This window comes from Zeus faber, assembly GCF_960531495.2.
Source record: "Zeus faber genome assembly, chromosome: 20".
NCBI classification, from domain to species: domain Eukaryota; kingdom Metazoa; phylum Chordata; class Actinopteri; order Zeiformes; family Zeidae; genus Zeus; species Zeus faber.
Window position 1 is genome coordinate 9,309,503 of NC_137207.1, and position 12,437 is coordinate 9,321,939.

The 12,437-nt window shown below is 45.8% G+C and overlaps 1 protein-coding gene across 1 annotated transcript in view; it reads left to right on the forward strand.

Annotated features, from left to right (window-relative positions):
* The window catches only part of LOC307245337 (PH and SEC7 domain-containing protein 1-like), a gene marked incomplete at its 3' end in the record, with an annotated part of 35,465 nt that overhangs the window by 14,574 nt on the left and 8,454 nt on the right, over positions 1-12,437 (forward strand). Inside the window, exon 10 of the mRNA XM_080020867.1 lies at positions 11,623-11,666. Coding sequence (XP_079876993.1) covers positions 11,623-11,666 — 44 coding nt within the window. The remainder of the gene's footprint in view (positions 1-11,622; positions 11,667-12,437) is intronic.

Consider the following 12,437-nt stretch of genomic DNA (forward strand, 5'->3'; position numbering starts at 1 on the left):
ATTTTGGATAATTCTCTCACCCCTCCGTTCTCCTAATTTCTTCATCCCCTCTTCTCTTCTGCATATCTTACCTCCTCTCCTTCTGCTTTCTTATTCTTCCCAATTTGTCGTTGCCCTTTCCTCACTTTTTTTCCCCATTTTGGTTCCTTTTTCCCTTCTGGTGTATTTTTCTCTTCATTTCTCCCCCGCTCTCATCTCCTTCTTTATTATACGGTAATCACTCCATCATTTCCCGCTGGAAAACGACCTCCATTCCTCCTGCTGCCATTTCCTCCCATCTCCGTGTATCCCTCATTTCCACCACTCGTTCTGTTGCTTTCCCATTTCCCCCCTTTTCATCTCGGCTGCGCGTGTTTTCTGTCGCCGTTAGTGAATGACAAATGAGTCGGAGGAATCCTTCTCCCTGTCTGTCTGTCTTGTCTGTCTGTCTGTCTGTCTGTCTGTCTGTCTGTCTGTCTGTCTGTCTTTCTGTCCGTCTGTCTCTTCGTCTCTGTCTCTGTCTCTGTCTGGATACCTATCTGTCTGTATGCCTGTCTGCTGCCTGTCTCTCTACCTGTCTGCTGCCTGTCTCTCTACCTGTCTGTCTGGTTGTATTGCGTTTGGCTTGTATTTTCTCACACACACACACACACACACTCACACACACACACACACACACACACACACACACACACACACACACACACACACACACACACACACACACACACACACACACACACACACACACACACACCTTGTACACCTAGTCCTTGACTCTGTACTGGTTTCCTCTACCTGCCTTATATGCCACCACCCCACCCTCCTGTGTGAGTACTCTGTGAAGAGCTTGTCGTACTTAAACGCGTGCCACACGACGCAGCTTCACTCCGAGGTTACTCCAAACACCGGAGTGGCGGCGACAAGTTGCTGAGCCCCATGGCTAAAAATCAGCTGTCTGGCGGGCTGGAAATGAATGAGCCTGGCATCCCTGTGATATCTCTCTAGCACTCTGTTCTGTTGTTCATTTATACTCCCTCGACCCCCCATCCCAACCAACAGCCAGCGTACAGCTCCCTCCGATTCTACCCAGGGATATGTTTCCCCTTTCCTCCTCAATAGAGCGGCAGAATGGAGAGATTACTCTCACTGTAAATGGAGTGTGGGAAGCTTCAGTATCAACCACTTCTCCTTCCCAGCCTCCAATCCATATCCCCCCCACTCACCCGTTTATTTTTTTTTTCATCCCACATTATTGTTGTATGACACTTTAAAAAAGTAGCAACCCAATTCGTCCGTGTTTGTGTGTTTTTCTTTATTCACCAGACTATAATGCGCCGTAAAGGTTTACAGTGCATTTATAGTTTTCAAACAAGGGCTTTTGAAGAACAGCCACTGTTTGTTTTTGTTTTTTGTTCGTTCATTTACATATTTATTCATTATCGTCATTTTTTTTCATCGTCATACATAATTCTAGTTCATTCTAGGCTGTTATGAACCTTGAGAGTAAGATTTTATTTAATTTTCTTTTTTTTACATATTGCTCTTGATCGTTAACCATTATTCTCCTAGATAACATAATGTCATATGATGCTGTTTTATCCAACAACCATAATTCATCCTTTCTCTAAAGAGTAGTGCTTTAGAGACTGTCGCTTAGAAGGCAAAGTCTGGGTGTCTTGGGAGCAGAGAAACCAAGGCCCTCGTCCATGCGCCCACAGTGGGTGCTCCACTCCACACTCCCATGAGACCTGCATTCATGTTCATTACATGAGCTTCAACATACGTTTTGTAAGAGTCCATCTCGGTCAACCTGCTGTACTAAGAGTGGAGTAAAATCTGCTACTCTTTCGCTGCCCTCATTTTTCAGCTGATATTTGACATTATCTTCGTCATCTTCAAGTCTTAAGTCCTGTTTTGTATTTCACATGCTAAATCACTGCTATCAGGCCCCAAGGGCATTGTATAACATCACAAACTATTTTGGATAGAAAAATCATATTACTCTCTGATGAAAATAGTTATGTTTATGTCCAAGGTTGCACTTATTTTGCATTTCTTCAAAGGCAAAATAAACGTCATTATTATGCAGGTCTCCAAGAGTATGTAGGAAACATTAACGGGCTTATGCCAAATACACTACATAAATAATTTGGTAGGTATAGGGATATTCTCATTCTGTTTTTTGCTGCTTTTCCTATTTTTATTGAGTGGGCTAGCATTGTATTTCTGCCTCGGTTTTCTAGCATTAGGTATTTTTTTGCTTTATAACAATAAGTGGAAAGGGGGTCGCTATACTGCTATCTAACTGTTGTTGTTGTTGTTGTTGTTGTTGTTGTTGTAATTGTTGTTGTTGTTGTTGTTGTTTACTCCTTTACAACATTAGGAGTGATGAGCTAGATATAATATAATATAATATAATATAATATAATATAATATAATATAATATAATATCAGGCCTAGTGAGGAAACATGCAACAAAGTATAGACATACATTGACTTTTAATATATATAGTGTATCTAACTTTGGGAATACCTTTAAAAATCCACAGAATCATAACAAATCCATACAATAGTATAAAGCCTGCCCTGCATGTTTGTGGAAACTAATTATAACTGTGTGTATCTGTTCAAGTAGTCCAGAATGTTTGTCTCAACAAGTCTGCTCCTATTCTGAGACTCCTAATGAGGTCATCAACTATCTTAATGTGCACACCGGGGACATTTCTTCCCCCAGTTAGCCGATTACTTCCTCAACAGAGGCATTGGCAGGCGAACACATCCGCATACCCTCAGCGGCATTCAGATTGTAAGTCGCTGTGCAGTGATACCAAAAGGAGGGGGGATGACATGAAATGAGTCCTTTTCTTTATCTCTCTACTCCTGTTCCAGCCGATGGGAATGGGTGGGGCGGGTGGCGGGTCGCTAAAGTAAACCACACACAGACACGCCCACACCATCTAAACCTCTCGGCAATAAACAGTCACCGGTTAGTGTCCAAGCCCCGGTATCGTCCGATCGACTGAGATCTGCCGCGGGGACAAACTGTTGCCAAATGTAGTGGAAATGATGCTGGCTTTGAATTGTTTTTACAGTGTTCCAGACCTGGTACGGCGCTTAAAATTCACTTTACTAGAACTGTTGTATTAAAAAACATGAGGGAGGAAAGTCATCCCAGGGACGTTGGCGGTTTAGATTTACGAGCCCGGCCATTATGCAGCGCTCAGAACCAAAGTGACCCTTGGCGGCGTGCAGCATGGACATTTCGCACATGTGAACGGCGGACCGCATCCACCCCGCTTGAATTATCTGTGTGTCTTTATGGGTCGTGAGACACTGCGCTCGTGTAACCCACGCAGGACACGGAGGGTGAAGGGGCACGAGCCACTCTCTTCCTATCAAAAAAAAAACAATCATCGTTTGCAATAATCATCATCTTACCCCTCGGAAGCCACCGGACTCATGCGGTACTCCGCTCGGTCGGGAGCCTGGTGTTGTCAAAATGTCAGCTCTCATTATTTGACTTGAGAATTGACTCGAGTGTGTGGACACATTTTTACTTACGGGCCTCATAGAAATTCAGCGTTCTAGAGACGTCATTAAAAAGCGCCAATTTTTTTACTTTCAAAGTGGACTTAATAGTGCATTGAAAAATAATGATGGGAAATCAATTATGGGATTCAGAATGCTGCCCCACCCAACCTCTCTCTCTCTCTCTCTCTCTCTCTCTCTCCACCAAGGGCTAGGGGCTTGAGATGGCTGATCAGAATGGCCTGAAGGAGGTGACCAGCCACACATTAATACAAAGGGAAAGGGGACAAAACCGCGCTGAGAGGGAAATGCGACGTCGCTCAGCCAGGACACCGGCGCCCGCGCTCCTCCGCCAGTAATTAGGCGTATTGACGTTATCGCCGGGGAGAAAAGATGGATGGTTTATTTACCACTGCGAGTGGAAGAGTGAGACGTCATCGCACCTATCGCCCTCGGCGGCCGGTCCTTCAGCCCCGACTCGGAAATAGTCTCGAACTTGTTCCAGAGCGTAGTGCCGGTGCCCGGCGGTCTTTGAGCCGGTGTAGTCGGAGGAAAGCAGGTCACGTCTTAGCAAAGATGCACGGGGCGGGAGGGGAAGATAATTCTATACAAAAAAAACACATATACTGTACTGTACCAGCCAGAGTGGAGGAAAAAGGCTTCAGGCTCAAGAGAGAGAGAGAGAGAGAATGAGAGAGAGAGAGAGAGAGAGAGCGAGAGGAGGGCGGGCGGGCAAGGGGGGGGGGGGGTGCAGATGGAGTGTGAATGAAGAGAATCGGAGAGTGCAGTGCCAAGACAGAGGCAGAACGAGAGACACAAAGATATAGAGCCAGTTTCGAGAGTTTAGAATTGGAGATATAAGATGGAGAGGGGGTGGGGGACTGGTTGCTGAGGTCAGCCGAGAAGTGGGGTTTAGAGTGCACTCTGCTCCCTGAGCTGTCTCTCAACCAGGAATGGAGAGAGAGGGGGGACGGGGGGTGAGAGGGAGAGAAAGAAAGAGAGGTAGAAAGACAGAAATACTTAAACTACAGTGAATAGAATGAGGGACAAAGAGACAAAATATGAGCCTCTTGCCATTCAAACAGTTACAAACATTTCTCCATACGAGGACTGTTTCACTGTTCCCTGACCACTAATGGAATTAAGTGCCTGGCTCAAGGGCACTGTCATTGTTTCTCTAATCATGCAAAATGGCAGAGGTTTGTTATAAAAAAGTTTAGAATAAAAATAAATGTTGAGTCTGGTGAAGCCCAAAACTGATATTTCTATGCAATATGTGGAGATAAATTTGTTTTTAAATAATTATGTCTCTGAAATGAAAAGTAAAAAAAAAAAATATATATATATATATTTGTATTATTTTTCAGTTAAAAATGAAAGTATAATGTCATTTTCAGCTGGAGCCCATTTTTCACACTCCTACAGTCACGTAAACCAAATATGTTTGCCGTTATGGGAAGGAGAAATCGAACAAAAAATATCCTTTAAATGTAGCGAGAAGGGATTGACAAAAGGAAACGGAGTATAGGTAACATGGCCTGCTTCACAAAAATAATCGAATTAGAGTATTATTCCAAAACATACATACAAGATTTTTCAAACGCATGTAACTGTCTATATACACTCTCTAACTAGTAACTAGAAATTCTCACTATTAAAGCAGGCGTCGCTGCCTTAATAGAGGGGGATAATAATAATAAATAAATAAATAAAAACAATAAAAGACACCAACTGACCAAACAAAGAAAGTCAAATAAACCTCTGTCGAAGACCTTTTGCTTTCCCTCCCCATTCCCCAACCTGAGGAGTCGTCATCTTGATCCGGGCTGAAATAGGGTCGCCGGGGACCGCCGCTCATATCTCATATCTCATATCTCACATCTCATATCTTACATCTCCCTCAGGCGTCTATGAGGACACGGGGGAAATACTTATTTCGCGACCGGCTGTAGTTTTGTCAGTGTTTTCTTTTTTTTTTATTAAATTAAACTGTCTCCGGTTGTGTTTAGGAGCCACCAACGGCCAAACCCACAACGATGACTTCGGATCTGGTGCATGTGCACGTTTTATTTATTTTTTATATATCAGGTTCATCAGAAGAGAAAGTCAATAATTGTCATGAAGTTGTAAAAAAAAAAAACATACATGGAAACCGGGTAACTGAACATTTATTTACCCTGGATTGTGACAAAAAAGAAAGACCGGGTGGCCAAATGAACACTACCCGCTGCTGGGCCTGGTAGCCATGGCACTGGAATGCCTGTGTTGAACGTGCAAATACCTTGAGACCAAAAGGATAAATAAATGTATCAGTGGAGTGTTTCTGGTCAAGGCCTCCCGTTCTGTGATCGACAGTGTCGTTAAATCCCCTGTTGCGTTGGAACCCGGGCTCAGGGACCCCGCGCTGTCCCCCTTGCTACTGATTGTAAAGTCAATAATTCGATCTGACAAATGTACTCTGGAGGCCGCTCCTCTTCCACCGATTTCTTTGCCGCCGCTCTGTCTCCCCTCCCTGCCATACCCCGCCCCATCTACCTCCTCCTTCTCTCTCTACCCGCTCTTCTTTTGTATACCTTTTTGCCAGGGGCTTCATTCAAACGATGTCCTTTATTGGAATGGTTTATTTTTTTCTTCTTTTTTTTTCTGTTCTGTTTTATTTTCTTCTTCTGATGGTGGAAAGCAGAAATAAATACCTGGCCATGTCATTTTCTATTGTGCAAAATCCCTTCTACAAAAAAAAAAGATTTTGATATCAGGGACCCTAGCGCTGGTGGACATGCTCTTGCGAGTGCATTAAATCCTCAACGTCCTAATGATGAGCGGCGCTGATGCACGAACAAAAAAATAAAATAAAAACGTAAAACAGCAATGGTGAATTTGTTTGAAAAACGATGGTTCTGCAAAAAAAATTTCAATGTTTTATTCATAGATCAGTGGCAGTGGCGCAGAATGTTAAATACACATTTTATTCCTCACATTTCATGCCAGATTGAAGGGGTGCCCAAACGTGCACCCACAGACAGACACACACACACACACACACACACACATACACACACACACACACACACAAAGATCCACGCTCTCCCACGTGTCTGTCCCTATCCCCCCTCACCTTTCTAAAATCCCCTCCACCATTGGCTAGAAGACAACCTCTGAATGCTGATTGCCATTCAAAGCATATTAAAAAGTGTCCGTGTGTGTATGCACAGAGGAGGCAGTTGGCAGACTGTGATTGGCTGGCGAGTGACAGAGAGAGGGAGGGAATGAGACGAGGAGAGGGAGGGAGCCATGCATTGACAAAGTACGGAGAGAGAGAGAGAGAGAGAGAGAGAGAAAGAGCGAGCAAGAGAGGGAGGGAGGGAGGCAGAGAGAGAGAGAGAGGGAGCGGTGTCCCTATCAGCTTCCTCCTCACCGTGATTCAGGCAGCCAGCGCCTCCTCGCCTCTCCTCTCCTCTCCTCTCCTCTCCTCTCCTCTCCTCTCCTCGGCGGCAGCAGAAGAGAGAAGGAGGCGAAAGAAAGAAGAACGCCGGAGATGAAAAGGGGGAGAGGAATCATCATGAAAGATTAAAGCGGAGTGAGCACCAGAGTGAAAAAAAAAAGGCTTCCACAGAGGAACAGCGTTTTCATCTTTTCCCCCCACACACACGTATATGCAAAATGGAAAGTGACTAAAACCACAGGAAAGGCAGAGATTGAGAGAGGAGCTGGATGGGGAGGCGCTGAAAGAAGTGGATCACAGCAGGGGGGGGGGGGGGCGGGGGGAGTAACCCGTGACAACGGACTCTGACACATGGATAAGGAACGGGGGGAACAAGTGATTGACTTTTTTCTTCTTTGGAAAATCCAAGCAGTCTTTGTCTGGCTGCGGCGAGGAGACCGTCCGACCGGCTTATCTGACTGAGCCTGTCCATTTTTTCCATGGAAGCAACGTTGTTCGGAGACACCATACCTCAGCTTCTTTAAAAGCTGTTTGTGTTCGGGCTTCTCTCCTTTTTCCTCTTGCAACCGCGCTCCTTTTACGGCTTGATTTGATTTTGTTTTGCATCCTTGGGGTTGGTGACAAATGAGAGCGCTCTCTGGAATCCCTGCTCCGAAGTAGGGGGGCGGTCGTCCCTCCCACCCTCCTCGCATCCATCTCCATTGTGTACCTGTTGTTTTGTCTTCATGTGTTCGACTGCCTGCATCCTTGCATCGTTCCTACCTCTTCATTTTTCCGCCCTTGGCGCCCATCTGTTTCACGCTGGCTGTCCGTTGACACATTCTTCAAGTGTTGCGTGCCATCTGTGAGTGTGTCAGCTTGTGTCGGCTTGTGTCCCTGTGTGCGTATGTATGTGTGGATGCTTTCATGTTCATCTCTGGGCTTGTGGTTTAGTGACTAGTTTGCTGTAAAAGGGTGTCAGCTGGACAGGTAGACTTGCCGGGAGCTGGCATCATGGCCCGATCAGTCAGAGAGATCAACATAGCCCACTTTGCCAACAGCTGGTAGGAGGACATACGTTTTTTGTGTTTTTTTTCACATTGACCTCCTATTTCCCTCGAACTGCACCTCCAACTAAAGTGCCAAAAAGACTTGTCACACACGGAAAGTAACATTGGAAGAACTGTCATCGATTTATTATCCGATAGGTAATAAATCCTGCCGCTCGACTCACCTGTGGATGAAAGCCTCTCTTTGCCCGTCAGAGGATCCCCTTCTAAAACATCACACTGACATTGAGTTCCCTCAAAGGAGTCGCCATCACTTCTCTCCTTGTATAATACATGGACGTCAGATCAATTATTCAGAGTCATTCGGCGTTGCCCAATGGCCATTGAGTGGGACATTCAGGGCAGGAGCCATTGGGATTTGATGCCAGTTGACGGTGTCCACCAGTGTTTCTGACTGGCTGGCAAGCGGCCGCATGACGTTGTTACCTCTGCGCTCCTTGACTTTTGGCAGGTCCTTGTGATAGCTGAAGTGTGCCCCTCTGCCAACCGCCAGTGAAGCACTCCGGCCCAGCAGCTTGTCACAGTGCAACCTGGGACCCGGCAAGCTGGCGTGTTCCACTTTGGATAGGGTTCACATCAGATGATCCGCATTTTCGGTTTTGTTTCTTTCTTACCCTTTGGACAATCTTTGATTCAATCGACGAAACCAACAAGGGTGCCGTCCAGTGAGGTTGTCCTCCGTCCCCCGCATCGTATCTTGTCGTAACATGATTGGCGTCAACAGCCTGCATTCAGCCGGGCGGCTTCGCTCACGGTCCCTTTGCTCGGTGCGCTACGGCCGCGACTTCCGGATGATGGACCCGTTCCGGTATCCCAGAACCCCACGCTCTCGCTCACTCAAACCTCTGGTGTTTCCAGACCTTCTGGGGAAGGCCCAGGATGGACAGAATCACCCACAGGCCCGTAAGAGGAAGAAGGTAGTGTATATACCGTCTGCGAACACAATGTGTGGTCCAGTGGCCAGTCCGTTGTAAAAAGTAACTTTTAAAAAGATCCAGTTGCATGGGGAGTATTATGTCGAAATGCATGCTCAGTTCTGCATTCACACCATTGGAGGATACTTAAAGAAACACTTCAGCTACAAACACATGGATCTAAATGAATTCTTTAAAATAACCATATCAATTGTATTCACTTAATATTATGTCAACAGATTCCACTAATATTTGCATTGCAACTGGACTTATAACTTATTGCAAGTGTATTTGACATGTGTTATTACAGCATAATAGTGTTCTAGGGACAAGTCTTTGCATCCCATTGTGCCTTGTGTATCCCTAGCTACATATGAAATATTAGAACATGGCCTGTTATTCCTGGTTGCCCTTAGGCCTTAGGTCCTTTGAAGTAAAATTCCCACCCTTCTGGTTTGTCACAGTGGAGAGGAGTTGCCAAAGGTTCGGTCCCAGGCATGTATGGTGGCCCACTGTAACCGGTACAGCACATCGTGTGGGGCCACCATTCAAGGCTAAAGGGCCCCGTTTGGCACCGTGTGACGTTAATGGAGCGAGTAGGTGAAGGTGGCAAACATCCACCATTGTCTCAGTGAGCCCTGATGCTGAATGAGTCTGAGTAACTCTCTGATTGCTAGAAACACCCTCATGCTCCCCCCTCTTCTCTTCTGTCTACTGTATGGTCTTAAATCCCACGTGTCCATTGGGCTTTAAACATTTGGAATCTTAAATTCCTCATAATTGACTCAATAGCGACGCGTAAGCCTTTGCCCCTTTGACTTACAGGACCCGACCATTACTCCCTGTTACGTTACACACATGTAAACAATAGTGTGCACACATACATAAAGAGACACCCCACAAGTCATTTTGGCAAGCCCTTGCCGTTTTGAGTATAAGCAGTAAGCAGTAAGCAGATTCAGACTAGAAAAGATTTAATTTATGTTGCCTGGTGTTTGCTTGGTGTTTCGGTCTGTTGAGGAAGGTTTATTAATCTATTTATATTCACTTCAAAGAATAGGGCCAGTCTGCCAGAACCACAGCTGCTCCAGCAGCTCAGCAGATCAATACACTGTTACGCCCTTACAAATTCACTGTGAAGATTTAATGTGGACCACGTTTGTGCTACAAAACCGAGGGGGGGCTGTCAAACGCTGCTGACTCTTTTAAACTGGCCAACTCTTGATTTTCTCGGAGAGAAGGGAGCAGTTATCCGTGTCTGTCCTTATTGTTCATATTCATGAGCACCCTAAGCTGGAAACACAGTTGGAGTTTGCAGATTTTGCAGCGTACACGGATAGACCATTACGGAAACTAAAACCAAAACACGGGGATGGTCTAAGCTCATTGGCTATGAATATTCACAATGGCGTGGCGTTCAAGAACATCATTTCGCGGCAGGCCCAGTTTCGGAATGGAACGTAGCAAATTAGCCTGATTAGACACACGGCTTCAAACCCCATTTAAAAATCGCATTTCATTCCGCTGAGGGCCACGATTCAAAGTGATCATATTCAGAACAACTCACAGCACGGAAACGGCAGCATTCCAGCCCGGAAGAGTCATCGGAGATAAGGTGGTGGAGATGAGAAGGGCTCCGACAGTGGATGAGGTCTCTCTCTCCAGATGGCTACTACAGTGGATGTGAGAAAGACACCCAGTGTGTGGCGTCGCCTTGCAGGGACTGTTGATATCGAATGAGGTGGCGATGAATTGCCCACGAGTGATCTTCCCATCACCTCAACTGTCAGAGTCGTGCGCCGGCCGCTCGTCTGTCAGCGGCGTCCCCTCTCAGATCGGTACCCGGGCGCTGGGCGTGATGCCTTCATGATCTTTTTCCTCACTCTGCCTTCTTCCTTCACCCCCGTGGAGTTGTCCACGTCAGCTTCATTTGGTGTATCGTGTAAAGTTCGGCTGCCACTGACGTTTTCTTTTTTTGTTTTTTTTTTGTCAGTTAAATCCTCGCGCAGTTATGGTGGAGGAAGACATACAGACAGGGATGATGTGCTACCCTGTCCTTTCCCTTCAATCCCACTTTTACTTTTCTCTAAAACTATTTTTTTTTATTCTCGAGGTGCTGGGTTTCTAAAAAGAAAAACGATCAGACTTTTATATACTATGAAGGACTCAGGACTGAGTTGAATATCAGAATCGGAGTCGGGATTCAAGTCAGTTAAACAGTAATTAGCCACAACAATTATACGGTGTTTATCCACTGGTCCTACTCGGTCCCATCACTAACGTCATGATCGGCCAACAATGAGAAGTCATGTCCTCAAGGATGGTATTTGACATTTTGCTCCTTAATTGAGATTGAATTCAAGTCGCGGTATAAATTATTCATTGCTTGATTGATTTGTTGTCAGTCCATTGATTGGCCGGCTGGCGGAATAGTAATGTCTGCGTACCTGTACCTGGACTTTTGGATGACTGCTTTGCTGACTGATGGGTTGATAGGCTGAGCCAAATATTACAGGACAGGGGGGATGATGGAGGACGGCGTGCTAATAAGTACAAATTATTGAACAGACTGCAGTTGCGGTCCTTGCTACATTTTCCAACCCCCCTAGTAAATTTGAACAGATTGCCTTTGCCTGAACTCGGGAGACGCTGTGAATAATTTGTGAGCATTCCTCTAACGACGGGCTATTCTTGTTTCCTTCCACAGGCCCTGTACAACTCAATCAAGAACCAGAAGCTGCAGTGGACACTGTAAGTCTCGCTCAAGCTTTCTTTTACGACGTCTCTTCCCGCCAATTCCCCTCACACTCCATCCTCCCTCTGTCCTTATCGCACTGATCAATGCAGGCTTTCCAACACGGCTGCAACAAACACAGACACGCACATGGACAGGGACACACACACACACACATACACGCGCGCGCACACACACGCACACGCACACACACACACAGAGTGAGAGTCAGCTGAAGGACTACAATGAATACAATGAGGCTTGATTAATTCATTGATTATTTTGTTAGCCCCCTATTAATGACGTTGGAGTTGTCTGGCATGTGATGGAAACATTAGTGTGTCAAGGGTTGCTATTCTGGATCGCAGCTCCAGAGTGCCTTGGAGATGGCAATTAAGTCGCTAGCTTTCCAAGCTTTGTTGCCATAGATACAGTACCATGGATACGACTCCATAGCTACTGCCTCACCTCCCGACTCCTCTCTCTCTCTCTCTCTCTCTCTCTCTCTCTCTCTCTCTCTCCCTCTCTCCCTCTCTCTAGCGCAAACGCATGCGCATGTGAGTGGGACACACACACACTCCCACACACACACACACACACACAGACACCTGTATATACACAGAACCGCACACACATGTACCAACACAGAAATACACACGTTAACAAAGAGCAAGAGAGAGATAGAGACAATGAGAGAGAGAGAGAGAGAGAGAGAGAGAGAGAGAGAGAGTCAGCCCCCATTTAAATGGCTCTCTACCTGCATCCTGTACAAAGGTGTGACCATCCTC